Source organism: Priapulus caudatus, unplaced genomic scaffold (genome assembly GCF_000485595.1).
Source record: "Priapulus caudatus unplaced genomic scaffold, Priapulus_caudatus-5.0.1 Scaffold19, whole genome shotgun sequence".
Lineage (NCBI taxonomy): Eukaryota > Metazoa > Priapulida > Priapulimorpha > Priapulimorphida > Priapulidae > Priapulus > Priapulus caudatus.
In genome coordinates this window covers 844,290-863,684 of record NW_014577080.1, presented here as the reverse complement: position 1 = coordinate 863,684, position 19,395 = coordinate 844,290, and the positions used below count along the sequence as shown (strand labels likewise).

The 19,395-nt window shown below is 42.5% G+C and overlaps 1 protein-coding gene across 3 annotated transcripts in view; it reads left to right on the top strand.

Moving 5' to 3' along the window:
- Window positions 1-19,395, top strand: part of LOC106811501 (putative extracellular sulfatase Sulf-1 homolog) — a 53,174-nt gene that overhangs the window by 30,875 nt on the left and 2,904 nt on the right. The window contains exons 3-23 of one of the 3 annotated variants that reach the window (XM_014815148.1): window positions 3,649-3,759; window positions 4,194-4,304; window positions 5,315-5,554; window positions 6,912-7,066; window positions 7,998-8,164; window positions 9,749-9,902; window positions 10,442-10,617; window positions 10,833-10,942; window positions 11,210-11,291; window positions 11,669-11,795; window positions 12,370-12,556; window positions 12,877-12,944; window positions 13,325-13,478; window positions 13,920-14,083; window positions 14,449-14,559; window positions 14,925-14,998; window positions 15,274-15,366; window positions 16,855-17,045; window positions 17,647-17,789; window positions 18,244-18,370; window positions 18,640-18,709. In XM_014815148.1, the coding sequence (XP_014670634.1) occupies window positions 3,687-3,759; window positions 4,194-4,304; window positions 5,315-5,554; window positions 6,912-7,066; window positions 7,998-8,164; window positions 9,749-9,902; window positions 10,442-10,617; window positions 10,833-10,942; window positions 11,210-11,291; window positions 11,669-11,795; window positions 12,370-12,556; window positions 12,877-12,944; window positions 13,325-13,478; window positions 13,920-14,083; window positions 14,449-14,559; window positions 14,925-14,998; window positions 15,274-15,366; window positions 16,855-17,045; window positions 17,647-17,789; window positions 18,244-18,370; window positions 18,640-18,709 (2,777 nt within the window). In that variant the 5' untranslated portion in view covers window positions 3,649-3,686. Of the gene's footprint in view, window positions 1-3,648; window positions 3,760-4,193; window positions 4,305-5,314; window positions 5,555-6,911; window positions 7,067-7,997; window positions 8,165-9,748; window positions 9,903-10,441; window positions 10,618-10,832; window positions 10,943-11,209; window positions 11,292-11,668; window positions 11,796-12,369; window positions 12,557-12,876; window positions 12,945-13,324; window positions 13,479-13,919; window positions 14,084-14,448; window positions 14,560-14,924; window positions 14,999-15,273; window positions 15,367-16,854; window positions 17,046-17,646; window positions 17,790-18,243; window positions 18,385-18,639; window positions 18,710-19,395 lie in introns of all 3 variants that reach the window. The other 2 variants (XM_014815156.1, XM_014815166.1) reach the window with 2 other exon arrangements.

Here is a 19,395-nt window from a genome sequence, read left to right as displayed (position 1 = left end):
TATTTTACTTTATTTTTTATTTTTAATTATTTTTTTTTTTTTATTTTTTTTTTTATTTATTATTTTTTTTTTTTTATCTTTTTTTTTTTTTTTTTTTTTATATTTTTTTTTTTATTATTTTTTTTATTTATTTTGTTTAGTTTTTTTATATAGTAAAAAACCTGCCCGGGCCAGACACAGCTACTTGATATCGCGTAGGAATTTCCTCGAAATGTCTCGTGCAGCAACCGTTTTACAGGATGCAGGTTTTTGCAATTTCCAGCTAATATGTGTAATATATGGGAGAGAGTGACGGGCCTTTGTGACACGTTAGAATACGTGCGAATATATATATATATATAATACTGATTATCTGGAGTGATAGATGATTCACTATGTGGCTACTATTGCACACTGCATTAAGTGCTAATGAACTGACGGGAAATTAATGCCAAGGTATGCTACTGTAATACAGCAAGCGCTTTTAATAGTGTGAATTGCGCTAAAGTGATCATGCCCTTGTTACGATTACGAACGTATGCTGGTAAGGAAAGACTTATGTTAAAATTCATTTGGTTGGTTTCCTTATATAAGGAAGGTCCATGTTCAAATAGACGAGGAAAATAGAACGTGGGTGGTATTAGTAAAAAATGTTTACGAAATTTGCATGATTTTACAGTTTTATTACCGATACATTTTTATATTGTACTAGTAAAAAACAGTTGCGTCTGAATATGAGCTACTACACACCCACTAACGTGCGAATCGCGTTGCATGCATCTTGTAGTGAAACGCATGTATTGCATAAAAAGTGAGTTGTATCACGTGTCGCGATACTGAATCAGTGTTGCAGCGCTATCGCTAAGATACAAATCATGCCATCGGCTGGGTACTGACGGAATGATGCATACGCGCGCCGGTGTGTACGTGTGTGTATGTGCGTGCGTGCGCGCGTGCGTGCGTGTACGTGTGTGTATGTGTGCGCGCGCGTGCGTGCGTGCGTGTACGTGTTTGTATGTGTGCGTGCGTGCGTGCGTGTACGTGTGTGTATGTATGCGCGCGCGTGCGTGCGTGTGAACATTTGATCAATATCCATTCATATATGGCAACTACATGCCGCACGCACTATTATCCTGTGGTGAGGCGAGGGAGGTATTTAATTGCTCCCGCCGGGTTCTACTACTTTCAGGCCGTGGCCACTAGGGTTCCTTCACCGCTGCCCGTGCGGGCAGGCGAGAGAAACCCGCCGCTGGAACGTAGCTTGCAAAAACAGCATCCTTTTCGTTCTCTTTCTCCTCCTCCTCCTCCTCCTCCTCCTCTTCCTCCTCCTCCTCCTCCTCCTCCTCCTCCTCCTCCTCCTCCTCATCATCATCATCATCGGTCTCTTGCCGGGGCTTGCGGTTGCTCGCTTTCAACATTCCTCGGATGGCGATGCGAAAATGCTCGAAAATCCTCCTTGCTCTTTTTCCGAGTGTGATACAAAGCTTCGAAGGGCTTCGCAGAAAAAACGCCGTCGTTACTAATACGGGGGCAGCGGTGGTCGTTCGTTCCTCACAGGCATGCAGTAGTGTCCGCGGAAATATTTACCGAGTAAATATATATCGGCTGTAGCCCAGCTTAGGTGCGACTTGATGTGGCGTGCATTGGTCTTTAATTTTGTTTTCGGAAGTATTTTTTTTAAGTCGGAGTAAACAGAGAGCTAGTATTAACGATGTGTCGTCTATTTAAGTAAGCTGAGAAGAAAAAGACTAGCGGTGCTCCTGGGGGGTGTGCGAGATGGTCCGTGCTTACGTTCGTACGTGTGTGTGGGTGTGTGTGTGTACGTGTGCGTACTTGCGTGTTTGTGCGCGTGTGTGTGGGTGTACGTACGTACGTGCGTGCGTGTGCGTACGTGCGCGCGTGCGCGTGTGTGGCGCGTAGGAGCGTATGTGCGTGCATGTCTGGGGTCTGATTGATATGTTGAGAAGCCCGACATCGCGCCTGTTGTGCAGTGTTAAGATTCATGATCAGCTGTTAAATACCCGATGATGACTGGTGTGCGCATTTCTTGCTTTTTTTCTCGCTCGTGCGTGAGGGTTTTAGCGCTAAAATGTTTTTTCGCTTGCCCCGCTAGTGTTAGTTGATGTATCTCCCGAATCAAAGAGGTTTCGGGTTCAACAGTAGCTGGGCACAAAGTCTAGTGCAGAAAGATCTAGCTTTCTGTCTCAGACAGAACGATCGTATAATATCAGGAAAAATCGAAAGACAGAACTATATTTCTGTAGGTTAGTGCACAGTGCGGTGAGATTGTCTGTTGCCGATAGAGGAGCATTTGAACGGCATTTACGTGGAAATAGTAGGCGATGGAGAGTACATAAACATTAAGGCTTTGATAGTAGATACATGTTGTCAAGAGCAGATAAAGAAGGCAAATTGTGATTCATTTTGGTTTATAAATTATTATTGCGATATACAGATGGCAATCGTTTCTATAATGTACGTCGATGGTTGCTCAATTAAAACTGACTTCTTCTTACTCACACACTCATTTGTGTCCTTTTTTTGTGCTGAGCTACAGTGTCATTGACACTTTCATTATAAGTGCCCCAGTGCCCGTGAACCGGGTCTGTGTGCCTGGCCGTAAAAGAGGATCAAAAGATCGAAATCTCGAATCGGTTGTTCCTGCTAAACATACTACTGTAGGGGCACTAGGGGCCCACTGTTCATTTATAAAATGGCGATCAACGTCAACGATGCTTCAAAAAATAAAGACGCATTTTGTCAATATCGGAAGTTGAAATAGCCACAAAGAAAGAGGATTTAGGTCTTGTGTCTCAGCGAACGGTAGATTTTAAAATGGGCAAGTGTTTCGGATTTAACCGGAAATATTTAGTAGTGAAATCGATAGATTAACACTGCAGAGTGCAATAGCAATATTTAAATTTTACGATTTACTAGAGAAGAAGAAAGTTTTCACCCTAGACACTGGAAAAGCCGTCTGCGGGTTTGTAAATGGATAACGTGAGATCGACCTATAAATTTACCTTACGCAGACGTGATGCATTATAGATTACATAATGTTGACACAATCTTTGTGCTGCTTTCTTGTATTAATTATAAGCTGTTTCCTCTGTCGTAAAACGTTAAGGATTTTGTAATAGACATAATATATATGCTGACAGCCTAGCTACAGTCCGTAAAAAACCTGCCCGGGCCACACACAGCTACTTGATATCGCGTAGGAATGTAACGGCATTTTGTTCCGAGATGTTTTGTCTTTGTTCTTTCTGACATCGACCCTTCTTATAGCTGGTTCACTACTCCCTGAAGAAAAGTGACATTGAAAATACAGTGAGTCATCTGCTATAATTACCCGCTGCCAATTGGATCTCTCAAATACATCCAACTCACATAACATTTATTTCCCATGTAGTGAAATGTGGTCTTAGCTATTTAGCAGATAGGCTACTTATTATGCCAACTTGAAAATTACCAAGAATTTATACCGTTATAGTATATAAAGTAGCAATGGAACATGTCATATTCTATTTTATACTGTTATAATATCTGGGTCACTTTTACAACTTATTTACTTTTGCTGTTTACACACGCACATGTATGTGTGAATTACATTTTGCACGCTACGTACCGACAGCGTAGATGGGTCTGAAAATCATTGGTTTTTTGCAGGCTCCGCCACGTAAAATAAACTGTGAGTGATTGAAGACATGATGCTGGCTTCAGACAAGATGCATCCTTCGCTTATCATCGCATTCGTGATGTGTGCAGCATCTATATCAGGTACAGCTAGGCCATTTGCTGTGGTAGTGCTTAGCTTTGTGCCATGTTTGACTCCTTGTGACTCTTCAATATTACACATCCATAGTATCAGATAGTATTTCATAGTATTTCGCAGACGTGTCAAGCAGGACTAGACATGTCATTGTAATTCTATGGGGGCCTAAACTTTTATAAGTAATATATATATTTATATATATGTATATATATATATATATATATATATATAAATATCATGAATAAATTTATGCTAATCATTAAATGTAATAAACCTCTGAAACAATACTATTTAAGTCGCTACTTAAGTTTTCCAAGTGTACACCGCGATCGTCGCTAAAGCATAGTTAAAAGTTGCGTGTAAAGGAGAGGCAATGATACTTGAGATTTAACGAAAACGTTCCTCCCTCTGCCACCGTTGGCGTGTTTTCTCGTTGCAGGTGTGAGCGGACGTTCGCAGCAGGGACTGGGTGCCTACTACGGTCGCAGGAAACCCAGCAACAAACCAAACATCGTGCTAGTGCTCACCGACGACCAGGACTACCAGCTAGGTATAAACCTCACCCCACCCCCACCTAACACACACACACACACACACACACACCTCACCCCACCACCACCACCCCACATAACACACATCCCACCAAACACACACCCCACCAACACCACCACCACCACCACCACCACCACCACTACCCGACCCAACACACACGCGCGTGCCTGGCAGTCTGAAGTGTTCCACCCACGCTCGTACAAGCGTTGGTTGATGTCGTAGTAGTATGGCAGTGTTTATAGCCTATGGCCAGCCGTGAGGATTGACGTGAATACGCTTAGTTGTGGAGTGCATAGCGAACACAACATAGATGTCTGTTAGATTTTGCTCTACGAAAACGTCTTATCAAATTATAATAGTAGAATCGTGATATATATGAATATATATATATATACAATCAGGAGTAAATGATACGTGCTATTATACCTCAGTAGTGCGTGCTTAATGTTTACTCCTGATATAATATATATCCTGGCACGGCAATCTTGGGGTGAATTTTGTCATGATTGTTCGATTCGTCGATGAGCACACGCATGCGTGACATTACGCACCTCACGAATCGAGCCTTGCATTAATGCTTCGTCACGAACATTGACTACGTCACAAATTTTCTATGGTAAAATTTGTAAAATTTTTGTTGCCATTTTTTTACATTAAAAGTAAGAACTAATGGGACTAAACGTATCGTCAAATTCTTACCTGAAAAGATTGTTTCTCAACTAGTTAAAAATCCAAAAAACCTGGACGATTTGATATTATGTTCCTGATGCCTTAATTGTTGAAGTCATCTGATTGATGTTCCTGATGCTTGCTATGGGCTATGTATGAGTCACGAGTGTATGTTCACATCAAACATAGTAAAATAGGAAGTATAATGCGGCAATTTAACCATAAAAAGTGAACAGAATTACTTGTATTTTGGGAAAAAGTGGAAATGTTTTTTTTATTTTTACTATTTACGGTGACGTAATCACTTTAACCCCACCCCGTCTCCCGCACCCCACCCAGGCTCGATGAAGTACATGCCGAAGACGCTTCGCCACCTCGCCAAGGAGGGCGCCACGTTCACCAACTCTTTCGTGAGCACGCCAATGTGCTGTCCGTCGCGCAGTTCTCTGCTCACCGGTCTCTACACGCACAACCATAACGTCTACACGAACAACGACAACTGCTCGTCGACGGAGTGGCAGCAGACGCACGAGACGCGCACCTTTGCGACGTACCTGAACAACGCCGGCTACAGGACAGGTATGGTATGGCGTGCGCGCAGCGGCGGCGGCTGCGGTGGTGGTGTCTTTCTCGTGGTGTTACGGTCGGATGCAAAGGTTGGGTGCGTGAGCAAGGAGAGAAATGATGCTCTGTAGTGAAGTCTCTTATAGAGTATATGTGTTGGGTTTGCTGGTTCTAACACAGACGTCTGTTTGGTTTTGGTTCTTTTATGCACGGATGTGAAGTTTGGTGCGTGAGCAAGGAAAGACATGATGTTCTGTGATGGAGTCTCCTGAGAGCATACGTGTTGGGCTTGCTGGTTCTAACACCGACGTTTGGTCGGTCCTTCTTTGGCTCTGCCCGTGGTCAAACTTAATGATACCCCCACTTATATGGTCAATTGTTTCACCAATAATGTTTCAGGTGTGGTCAAACTTAATGATACCCCCATCCATAGTCAATTGTTCCACCAATGATGTTACACCCATGCATGGTCAAACCATCCAACACATGGTCACACATGGTTACTGTTCTTTTTTTCAACTGTCGCACACGTGTTATTGATCACGTGCTTGTAAGTTGCAGTGCAGATGGTAGAATTAAATATATACTCTACCGCAGTTACTAGTAATTATGCAAGTTTAGTACGCACTAAATGTGTTTATAGGGTTGAGTTAGTACATATTATAGTGTGTGTGTGGAAATGCAGAGGAAATGGTCTAGGTGATATATAGTGTTTGAAAGTATATTATGTTAAGACATCAAAATACAGAATCGGCAAGTGTAGGAATTCCTTGCATTTTTTACAGAGCACTTCGTAAAAATAGTTCTTAAATAAGCAAATACATCTACTGCAGGAATGACAAGTGATGCCTTCTGTACTGCGTGTATACATCAACTACATCAATATTCCTCTCACAAACCTCTTTACATACAGCCATTTGATTCTTTAGACATACATAACAAATGCACATGCAACACACATACTGATATACATATAAACTCATATATATATATATATGTATGCGTGTATACGCATGAAAAATTAGCATGAACTCTTAGTACCTGATAAAAAATGTTTTACCAATTACTTTAATCAGCTGCATATAGGGGCAGCAAATTTAACTATAATATGTCAAGAACTAATAATATATATTATGTAGTGTTATTAGCTCTTGTATATATATATATATATATATATATCTATATATATATATATATATATATATATATATATATATATATATATATATATATATATATAATACATACACACATGTGGGAACATATATACTACGCGCAATGGAATTGCTTTTGCAGACAGCAGTTCACCCTGAAGTGTGTGGTTTTTGTGGCCCAGTCTTTATTGGTTTACTCTTTGTTTTGTGACTGCTAGGGTATTTTGGCAAGTATTTGAATGAGTACAATGGCACGTACATACCTCCCGGATGGAGGGAGTGGGTTGGGCTCATTCGAAACTCACGCTACTACAACTACACCATTAACTTTAACGGCAAGAAGATTCACCATGCGTGGGACTATCACAAAGATGTGAGTATTTCCTGGTATTAAAATTATAAAAAAAAGATTGCCATAATCAGAAGTACAAGGAAACATTGTGTTAATATTAATATAGTAGTATTAGTCATTTAGCAGTCGTAGCAATAGTAGCAGGAGTAAATAATCACTAATTTGAACACATAAAAAAACACATTTGTGATTATTCATTCTTGATAGTAGCAGCACCAGCTGCAGTAGCGATAAAGTAGCAGTATTAGCAGTAGCAGCAGAAGCAGTAGCAGCTGCAGCAGAAGCAGCAGCAGTTGCAGCCACAGGCACTTGGACCGTTTCAATAATAAAATGATGGTTAATAAATACAACTTGTCAGTACTACTACAGTACCAGCAATAGTCTTAATGTTTGATTTGACCTAATAACTTCACTTCAACACCGTCCAATACACCGCTGCAACACATAGCCCGCACGCCATTGTGCATGCACAAATACACAGTAGGTTAGAGTTACCTACTGTGTATTTGTGCATGCACAATGGCGTGCGGGCTATATGTGTTGCAGCGGTGTATTGGACGGTGTTGAAGTGAAGTTATTAGGTCATATCAAACATTAGGACTATTGCTGGTACTGGTACTGGTAGTGGTAGGGCTAGTAGTAGTACTGACAAGTTGTATTTATTAACCATCATTTTATTATTGAAATGGTCCAAGTGCCTGTGGTTGCAGCAGCAACAACAACAACAGTAGCAGCAGCAGCAGCAGCAGCAGCAGCAACACCAGCAGCAGCAACACCAGCAGCAGCAGCAGCAGCAGCAACACCAGCAGCAGCAACACCAGCAGCAGCAGCAACAGTAGCAGCAGCAGAAGCTGCAACAGCAAGAACAGCGGCATCAGAAGAATGCTGCTAACCCGACGAGGGCTTTCACTATCATTCCGCTCTCTTATTTCTCGTTATTTCTCATTTTCAGTATTTCACGGATCTAATAGCGAACGACAGCATGTCGTTTTTGAAACTGTCGAAGCAGTATTTCCCGAACAGACCTGTAATGATGGTGCTGAGCATGCCCGCCCCGCACGGAACCGAAGACAGTGCTCCTCAATATGCACATCTGTTTCCTAATGCTACCGACTACATGTAAGTGTGTGTGTACGTACCCTACAAATTCCTCATTAGTTTGAGGCTTTTTATGCACTGCGTTATTATGAAAAAGTGTGAAAAGTTGACTTGAGAATTGGTCACTTAATTATCGCGGTTAGCTCTGGTCCCGTAGAACTGCCATTTTTGCACATCCTTTGCGTGTTGGCACCCTGTTTTTAGCTCATCTGACATAGTCAGATGCAGCTTGTAGAATCGCATGATCGTCCGTCCGTCCGTCCGGTCGTCCGTCCGTCCGTCCGTCCGGTCGTCCGTCCGTCCGTCCGTCCGTCAACAGTTGGGCACAAATCTTAACCGCTCGACGTACGGTCACGATATTCGGGTCGTTGGGGGGGATCGTCAAAACGAAGTAGGATGTCGAAGGCTGGGGGTCAGAGGTCAAAGGTCAAGAGACGTGTAAAAGACAGCGGGGACATTCACTCCTTAACTTAAGGTATACGGGGAAGAATGCAGAATTGCCGGCACACAATCTAAACGGCTCGACTTAGAGCTCGTGATAGTCGGTGTATAGCATCATGGTAGGAAAAGCCATCACTGTGCACGAAAAAATTTGGAGGTGCCGTCCGCGTCAAAGCGTGTCAATGGGCACAGGGCAAGATTTTAGACATTTTCTGAGGAACATTCTCTGACGGAGCTGATCTGAAAAACTTTTTTGTTGTGCAGCGTGTGAACCTAGCATTTTTATGGCTTATTGAAAGGACCATGAAATGTCCCTTCTGCTGACGATCGCGAAGAGTAAGGTGTCGGCATTAACCCTTTTTGGGCACCCTTCAAGAGGAGGGCTTAAACTATGGATTTGGTTGACCTGTTAACAAGGAGTGAACTGCTTTTGCTATTAGCCAGCCCCTCCCCCACCCCTCCCCCTTCCCCTCCCCCACCCCCTCCCCCTTGCCTCTCCCCCACCCTCCCCCAGCCCCTCCCCCACACCTCCATCTGCGATAGTGGGCGTGTCCTAACAATGATGTGTACGCAACTGCGTGTCTGCATATCTGCGCCTAACAAATGTGGTACTACGCACGACTGAAATTTTACGTTTATAATCGTAGCAACAGACCTCAGATGAGCCCAGACGCTCTGCGGCTCTTGTTACCATAAAATACAAAAACCACCACGCTTCATGAAACTCCAGGCTAGTCCTAGTTATCTTCTAGATGCTTTCATAGAGAAACAGCTTGACCACTCATACTAGGTGGGCCTATTGTTATTACAACCAGAGAGAATCGTTATTGCCATGACAACGCATATAAAATTGAAACCGGCACAGCGTTAATAGTTTTATACACCTCACAGATTATTCCTATGACAATAAGTCGAAAATATGAGTGATATCAGGGGGTGAAAATTTGGTTGTGTCTGAAAATCAGAGTGTTTCCATTCACTCCTGGTAAGTATTACGTTATCAGGGGGTGAATAATGACAAATTCGTCATGATTGACAAATTTTTAATAATTTGTCATTATTAACCCCTGACGTTATCTTATGTAGATGTATTACATAGATATATGATTAATTACGGCAGCAGTGAGATCGTGACGTTAATAGTGTGGCTCGTGGTCTTCGCAGGGATCTGTTGAGTTACGACTATGCGCCGAATCCAGACAAGCAATGGATGCTGCAGCAGGTCGGCAAGATGGAGCCGATTCACCATGAGTTCACGCGCATGCTGCACCGCAAGCGTCTGCAGACTCTGCAGTCTGTCGATGACGCCGTCGAAAAGGTGGGTGGTCTCCCCCGGACGCGTTCTCTCGCGACGTGCGGAGGCATCGTCCGACGGCCTCCCCGCACGAGGGCTTGCTGGTCAGGCGAGTTTGCTCTGTTGCGTACTTCTTTCGCGTGGTGTTTGGTGTCGGTGGCGATCTTGCTTTGAAGGGCGTCTTTCGCGTTTTATTGCAATCATCAGAGCTCTGTCGCTCTCTCTCTCCCCTCCTCTCTCTCACTCCATTTCCTCTCCCTCGTACCACTTCTGACTTCCTCTCACTCTTCTCCCTCTCTTTCTCTTTTTCTGTCTCTCTCTCTCTCCCAGAATTTGCCGCTTTTATAGGGTTTGATGAATTATTGATCTATATGTCACCATATCTATGTGCAAACTAAACATGATCTCTCCATTCTTATCAAATATTTGTGCAACATAATCGTGAGATAAGTAGGTGTTGCTTACATACAATGTTTATATATTTACCACATTCAATCTCACCACACCATATCTGATGTTGAGTTAAATAACATACTAAAAATAGTTAAAATATTCATTACCAGATTGTAGAAGAACTAAAGCTACTGGGCGAATTAGACAACACTTACATCATTTATACTTCGGACCATGGCTACCATCTTGGCCATTTTGGCCTTGTCAAGGGCAAGTCCATGCCCTATGAGTTTGATATCCGTGTGCCTATGTATATCAGAGGTCCTGGCATACCCAAAGGAGTTTCGTAAGTATTGACTGAGGGTTAAGAAGCTCTTTGTGTGTTATTATCACCCATAACCTTGAAACTATGGGCAGTGTGTAAGTAAATACATAATATTGTTGAATTGTTGCGACTCATTCGTTTTCCCGCTCTTTGGCAATTAAGACGTGATAAACCATACACCGGATCTTTAACGGATGTATCAATATTCCGCGTGAATTTGACTCATTATGCTGCAGCATTCCAAACATTGTTGGCAACATTGATGTGGCGCCTACCATACTGGACATGGCAGGGATCGAGGTGCCTGATCACATGGACGGAAGGTCTTTCAAGAAGCTGTTTCATGGTGAGTTGTTCTATATAGGTCTTTATGAGACAGTGTGGCATATCCTTATTTGAAAACTGTTTGCTGGTTTGTGTGTGCACACACGTGCGTGCGTGCGCGTGTGTGTGCGCGTGCGTGTGTGTGTGCGTATATGTGTGTGTGCGCACGTGCGTGTGTGCGTATATGTGTGTGCATGTGCGTGCGTGTGTGCGTGCGCACGTGCGTGCGCGGTGCGTATCTGTGTGCATGACAATAATGCTGCTATATGTTTTCTTTCTATACATTTAGGTGGCACGGAGGACAGCAACATAATAGATGGCACAATGAAGATGAAGAAAGCATGGCGTGACACCTTCTTAGTGTCAAGGGGGTAAATTGTATTTTATGTACATTCCTATCCCTAGCGCATTCATACACGATTCAGTCTTTACTTAACACACATATTAGTCATTAGCATCACGTTCTCACGTATACTACTTTATGTTATTTCCTTTTCCATATACTTTCCTGCTGTCTTTGTATGTAAAAATCCATTATTAATGTAAAATTTATTATTTATAATTCGATCTTGCTCATCTCAACTTCAAAGCTTGTCTTCTCTGTGAAATCTAATCGGAATTTAGTTATAAAACCAAGATCGTTACGATCATTTAGCAATTTCTTCACGCCTCGATTGTGTTTCGAAATTAAATCGATTTGCCTCATGGCTTTCTGCATGTTGTTTTTCTCGTTGCGTGTCCGTTACAGAAAGGTCACGAACAAGATGCTGAAGGATTTAGTGCGGCTTGAGAACAAAGGGGAATTCAGCAAGGAAGCACGACTGGCCAAGGAGTGCTCAAAGCCTGAATATGCAAGCCCATGCATCATGCACCAGGTGAACAACTAGATAAACAGTAGCACTTATTGACTCTAGTCTACTTTAAAACCCCACGTCCATACATAATCATGATCATGATCATCATTATCATCATCTTCATCATCATCATCATCATCATCATCATCATCATCATCATCATCATCATCAACATCATCATCATCACCATCATCACCATCATCATCATCATCATCATAATCACCCCAAACTTAAACCTAGTCCGAACACTAACACCTAACCCTAACCTTATTTATTAACACTAACCCATACCATAACCTAAATTTAGTGCTACCGCCATGGATTAGAGGGGTTTCTATAATAGAATTTACCTGCAAGTCTCAACCCAACAAATCAATGACTTGGTATATAATTGTGGGTTGGTACTGCCGGTTATCTCCTACTACGCTGAAATGAAATCACCAAACGATAATTGTTCTAGGCATCCCGCGAAAGTAGCGTTCACTCGTGTTTTGTAAACAGCTCGAGTGTCGTCTCACCACGTTCTTTTCATTGTCTTCCTCGCATAGCTGGGCTCGACTGTCTGTGTAACACCGTTGCCGTCTTCTCTCCCTAGCAATTCGAGTGCATCCTCGATGAGGGCGGGCGCTGGAGAAAGCACAAGTGTAGACATGGCAGCATGAAGACAGGCGTGTGTGTTTGCAGGAGTAAGAAGGCTGAACAAGAGGAGGTGCGTAGTGAAAGGAGCAAGCAGAGAGCCTTCCTGGAGCAGCACGTTAGCAAGGGTAAAGGCAAATCCAAAGGTACACCACTATGAGATTTACCTATTGGATTAAGGTGGTGGATGATCTCTTTTGTCTTTTTTACCTGGCCACTCACAGAACCGATGGCCGGAGGAGGTGGCACATTTTGGATAAAATTATCTATTATATATCAGATTTGCTCAATATATTTATTACGGATGTGCTTCTTTCAGAAATAAGCCAATAATAGCCAAAAAATTGCTCCCTTAATGGCGTTATGAATAATCCTGCTACATAGAAAACATATTGATTCCTTTTATATTTGTTAATAATTTGACAATAAGAAGCAACTAATGGACTGTTCACGGTGTTGTTTGTAGAATTTAATCCGATGTTCATCAAACCACCAAGGCAGAGGCTTCCTCGTAACTTGGAGAAACGTCAGAGAGTGAGTGTAATGAAGATGATCGAATACCAATTTAGGGAAATAATGATCCTTTGCCGTTTCTATATTCCCTGTAGATACAAATTATATTATGCACTAATACTTTATGAATGCAATCGTCTGCGAAATTTCTAATTGTAAGTCGCCATAGCGATTAAATTTACAGCATTACAAATTTATGTTGAATCACGGCTGCGCTGTATATGTGCTGTGCTAAGATTGTACTAAAGGTCTCCAGTTGGGTAAATACGTAAAACTGCGAGATATTATTTATAAAAATGTGATGTTATGGGTGTCGCTATATCGTTTTATTATAGCAGTTTTAACCTAAATGTACGCGGCTCTAGTACACTTGATATCAATCTGTATTGACATCATTGCAGCATCTTAAAAAGAAGCAAAAGAAGAAGAAGAAGGAGAAAAGGAGAAAGCTAGCTCGCGAGAATCGAGAGAGCCGATTGGGAAATTATCAAAATTCTGTGACTGCAGCCAGCAATGAGACGATAGTAGGATGGCAACCACCAGTTACTAACAGAAGTAAGCATTACAACTTTCCTAACCAGTTACATCATTTCTAAAATGTTTAGTGGATGAGAGTAACTTGGTTTGATTTTCCCAATATCAGAAGATTTGCAGTGTTTAATAACCTCGCCATATGGAAATTCACAAAGCAGCTTTACTAATATCAATAATTCCAGACGTTAACAAATATTACTGTGGCCATGTGTGGCCAGTCATATAAGCGTTTTTGGATTATGACACAGGCATTTGCCTAGAACAAAAATGTGCAGCATTCTTGTGATAACCAGAAATCTGTGGCAGTAACCGCAGCCCCACGTTCCAGCTAAAATCATTAATTAAGAATACATCGACGAAGAAAAACGATTAAGAGTGAAATTGCGCAGCCATGCACACAGAGTTTGGAGTGGCTTGAGTAAGTAAGTTGTAAGCAGCTAGCTGTGATTATCGCTCGGGTAGCTTTTACAGCTGCCGCACAACCCGACGCCGGCTGCATCACGTATCCAAACAACTCGGTCGAGTGCGATCCGCACATCTTCAGCGACGTCGAGGTGTGGAAGAAGCACAAGCAGACGATCGACTGGCGAATACGCTTCTACAAGCAGGAGCTGGACCAATTGAAAGTACGTCGCTGTCCGTCACTCACCCCACCATACTGCAAACGAGGGGCAGCGAAAACATGGACAATGAAAATGACAGACGATGAAGCTGTCTTGTAGACAGACAGTAACGATATTTGCCTGAGCGAGATAACCTATCGAGCTAACACGGTTTAAACACGGCTAAGCATGGTGAACATCAAGATGTTAACCTAGCAGTGCGTTATTACTAAGTGTTGTTTTAGAATGCCCCATCGGAATGTCTATTGGCTGATTGGCTGGAACTGCCCGCCAATCATGCCCGACGGATAGATCAGTGCCGGCGTGCGCTGACTTTCGAGCGTCGTTTTATCGATTCAGCTGATGTCACGATTAATTACTGTCACCAGGACATCCGGCAACACCTGAAGGACCAGCGACCGGCTCTCAGCAGGTATGAGGACGATGGGCAGCCGTGTGTGTGCGACTCCGAGGGTAGGACAACCGATGACGTCGTGGAGGTGTGTGCGCCTGCGATAGACGCCATTACATTGTACCCGCGTGTTCGTTTCATGTGCGGCAACCCTATTTTGTAAGAACTGCTCGCTCGTGAAGCTCGACGCTTTTCTGATGGTATAATTAATAATGAATGTTAGTGGGTACCACGGGACACACTTGCTCGAACACTGACCAGGTGAGAGAAGATGTAGACACTGAGAGATATATCTGATCGATGTGATTTATAATAATTAAAATACAGGTAAAGTGTCAATGGCAGACATGCCACCTTTTTATTAAGCCAAATATTGAACTAGAAATTGCTGTAGTTTCTATAAAAATAGACTGTTATTAACTGTTAAGTAACGAATACCTTTATCACGAACAGGCTGACGATTACATAGACATCATGCTGGGTGGAAACAGCAAATACGGTGTGGTTAGAGGAAGAGACAAACAGAGGTTAGTTGAGCAAGTTATTGCAAAAATATTTTTTTAATACATTTTTGTAATTATAAGCAGTCACTGTTGTTATGTTTAAGTGTTCTCTGTGTACCAAAATGTCTCATTGGTTTTTCTTACGTTTAATGTAACTATTAGATAAAGTAAACTAGTCTAAACTAATGGTTACACGTAGTTGGTATTAATAATTTTTCATAGCTAACACACTGTATAATAGCTGTCCCCACACAGCCTATGTAATACTCACCTCATCCTGGATTTGCGTGAATTTCAAGGGCAAAGTGGTCGAGAGCCGGACGAAAGGGTCGCCATCCGCCGTTTAGATATCGCGACAAAAAAGATTTTGATATCTTCAAGCAAAATTATAGGTGATTCGTCGTGCACTGCGTACCCCTGCATGGCCGCTCGTGTAACGCGCACACTTGACTTACAGTTCCGGTGCATTTCGGTGCATTACACCTGGCTGGCTGCTTCTACTTACTTTGCACTGATATCTGTTCATTCTTCGTGTTTTCCCGCTTCCATTTATACGCTATAGCTAAGAAACCAATTGCTGCAAAGGAGAGAGAAAGCCTCTTTCTTGTGGAGGCTGAAAATGTTATTGCTACTTTTACTATTAAAAATGGGTTACGAGTTTGCGTCGTTTGGTTTTACAATCCTGTATTATATATGTGTGTATATATCAGGAGTAGATAATAGGGAAGGAGTGTGACTTCAATAAACAAGGGAAATTCGTCATTTACTAGCCTTAGAATACCTACGATTTACTATGCGTAACTCAACCAACTTGAGCTCAAATCGTACACAGTACATTCGCCTAGCATCGTACAAAATCGTTTCATCATATACACCCGCGATCCGGAGATACAGACTAAAACGTATGACACGATTATCCATTCTGTTGCCATCAATCCGAACGTATTGTCCACCTGACTTGAAATAAAAGGCAGCTACTAACGCTCGGCGATGCGGTGTGGCTCGCTGGGAGATTGGACATCGATGCAACACTCGGCGAGATAACCTCTGACCCGGCATACAGCTACATACCGGCATACCGGCATACAGCTGGTATGCCCCCCACGCACGCACGCCCACCGCAATCAGCAGCAGCTCCAGCTCCAATATCCCAGCGAGCCACACCGCATCGCCGAGCGTTAGTAGCTGCCTTTTGTTTCAAGTCAGGCGGACAATACGTTCGGATTGATGGCAACAGAATGGATAATCGTGTCGTACATTTTAGTCTGTATCTTCGGATCGCGGGTGTATATGAGGAAACGATTTCGCACGATGCTAGGCGAATGTACTGTGTACGATTTGAGCTCAAGTTGGTTGAGTTACGTCTACGCGTAGTAAATTGTAGGTATTCTAAGGCTAGTAAATGACGAATTTCCCTTGTTTATTAAAGTCACACTCCTTCCCTATTGTCTACTCTTGATATATATAATATATATATATATATATTATATTTTATATATATAATATATTTGTATATCGTGTATCTCCCTCCGTGTCATCACTCAATAAGCTTCGTTACAATCAATGGGAGCTGGCATGTCACTATCTGTAGCATGTTTGTGTAAAGGGAACTCTATCTAGATTTGTCGTGATCACACTTTATACGACACACTGATCTGATCACACGGTATATATAGGCTCTTACGTGGAATGTTAATTGCCATGCACACGTTGCTGAGTAGAGTCTCGAAACAAATAGAGAAAAACTATCTTCAAAAAATAGATACTATGCAGAAATCTCTGGGATTTCTCCTCCTTTAGATGTTTTTTTTTAAATGTCGGACAAACACGGTTGGGTCGTATATATCATTACTGAGCAGTCATGTGACCGTTTCATTCAGATACAACAGGAGAGGTTTGAAGAAGGACAACAAGAAGGCGATGATGTCACGAGAAGAACTGAATGCCGAGGTGCGGCGGCAGAAGAAGAGGCAGAGGAAAAACAGCAAGTCCAAAGACTTCTGCAATCTCAAGAATATCAACTGCTTCTCTCACGATAACGACCACTGGCGGACGCCTCCGCTGTGGACGCGTACGTTTCGTTCCTTCCCCGTCCGCCATTGTTATGCTGTATTCAGGGTTGTTTCCGTCCAGTGGATATATCATATCTCTCTTTAGCTATATTCTATTCCAGCTATTGCCCATTTTTGTCCCTTTCGTGATTTCGTCAAGGAATAATGAAATATGGAACGTCGTGGAAGGGAATGCATTCAGGTTGTAGGTTTCCACGTGCCCTGATACGTACTATTCAGCTCATATTGCTAAGAGTGAGATGAGAACACATGACACCAAGAGAGAGAGATACAGAATAAGGCATTTGTGTAATCCACTTCTGATATTGCTTACAGTGAAATCATGGGTACAGGCAAGCTTGCTCGTATTTCGGTGACCGTCTACCTTATATGCATGTAGTACAGCCGTTGGGGGAGACCGTTATTATCGGATTGCAGGATGGGACCACATAATTCTCTGGAAACCCGGAAAAAACCATTTGTAGTAATTCGGGAACAGAAGTTAACTGGGACGCGGAAAGGCCGATTTCTTGACCTGGAACTTTTGATGCATTGGGAATGGGCCCTACCCCCTTCACTGTTCCCTCTCCCCGGTACAGTGTATAGTGTTTGTACTTGTAGTGGGACCATTTTGCTCGTGCCAGCAGTCGAACAACAACACGTATTGGTGTATTCGCACGATCAACGAGACGCACAACTTCCTCTACTGCGAGTTTATCACTGGATTTCTTAGCTTCTACAATCTCACAAATGATCCCTACCAGGTGAGGTGTCATGTGTGCTACTCTGTAACGTCTTGGTTTGATACTACCTATAACCCGTGGCCGTGTGATAAAATTGAGGCAGAGAGTACAAGTATGGTATGTCAGGGGCATTCTACTCACTTTAATAGCACGAAACGGCTTTATGATTTCTGCCCCTAGGTGCGCATGATACAGTAGTTCACGTGTAAGTTGAAAACATTCTTATAATAATAATAGTTGCATTTTTGTAATCGAGATTTATTGTGCATGTGTCACACGGAAATACATTTACATGCGTATTAGCGTATTACAAAGGGTAAATTATAAAAACCTACTGCAACCCCCTAAAAGAATTGGAAGCTGTCAAACACGGTCTCCATGCAAACAAAGTTGCCATAACAGTAATTATTTGTATTGGGCTGTTTCTCCGTTGACATCTGTCAGTCGTATCATGTTTTGCTCTTGGTCTCTCTAGCTGGTGAACCAACTGCAGGACGTGGATGAGAGCATATTGCAGGTGATGCATGCCACCCTAAACAAGCTACGCAAATGCCAGGGGTCGCGGGAGTGCACCATTCGCTATAGGCCACCTGCTGTTACAGGTAAAACAAAAACAAAGTGAATCCAATAGCCTATTTTTAATATCAGAATAGCAATCGTAGAATGGCAGAATAAAATAATGTGTTTCTTTGATCCCAAAGGCGGTTGATCATTGAAGTTTTCGAAGCTGGCACATCGAATCGCCTGTTAATCACGTCTAAAAACTTACAAGACTAGATAGTCGGCGTATTTTTCAATGGTTTTTATGAATAGGTGCATAATATGCTAGATAAATATTGTTGTTATATGTTTAAGTTTTTGGGATATTCAGGTGAGAGGGAAATTATGCAAAATGATCGTTCCAGTCATAGGAAAAAAGACAGAGGCTCAAAATCATCCAGGTTTGTGGTTGGTAGTGGCTACCTATACTTTGACCATGGTGTCTTTGTAGTCAGTAATATAATGTGCATGCATGCATTCATAGGTTGACATATGTACGGGCACCAACTTTTATACTGGTATGCACGTATTTGCTCAGCCATTTACACGCATGTATACACATGTATGCACGCATGCGCTCCTGGACATGTACACGCACACACAGTCACACACACACGCACGCACGCACGCATACACACTCACACGCACACGCACGCACGCACATGCATACAATCGCGCATGCACACACTTATACGCAAACACACACACGTACGCACGCACGTATAGAAGGAGAGGGGAGAGAGTTGGAGGTAAAGAAAGGGAGAGAGACAGAGGGAGACACAAACGCACTCACGCACGCACGCACGCACGTACGCACGTGCGCGCACACGCACCTGTAGTGCTAATTGCGATAGTCTGGTAGAATTTGGTATTTTGGTGAATTTTCTGTCCTAACGATTCAATTATATTTTTGCTACTAGTGTGACTGCCTGGTGGAGGTATTTCTTTTCATCTTAGAACGTGTGTACCATTTTGTTTTGGGTCTAACTTGATTTATTTATTTATTTTATGCTTGTGTTGTTGGCTATAGGTTCCTGCTCTATGGGTTGCTATTGGTGTAGGTCTACATTTTTTCCTCAGTCAATTA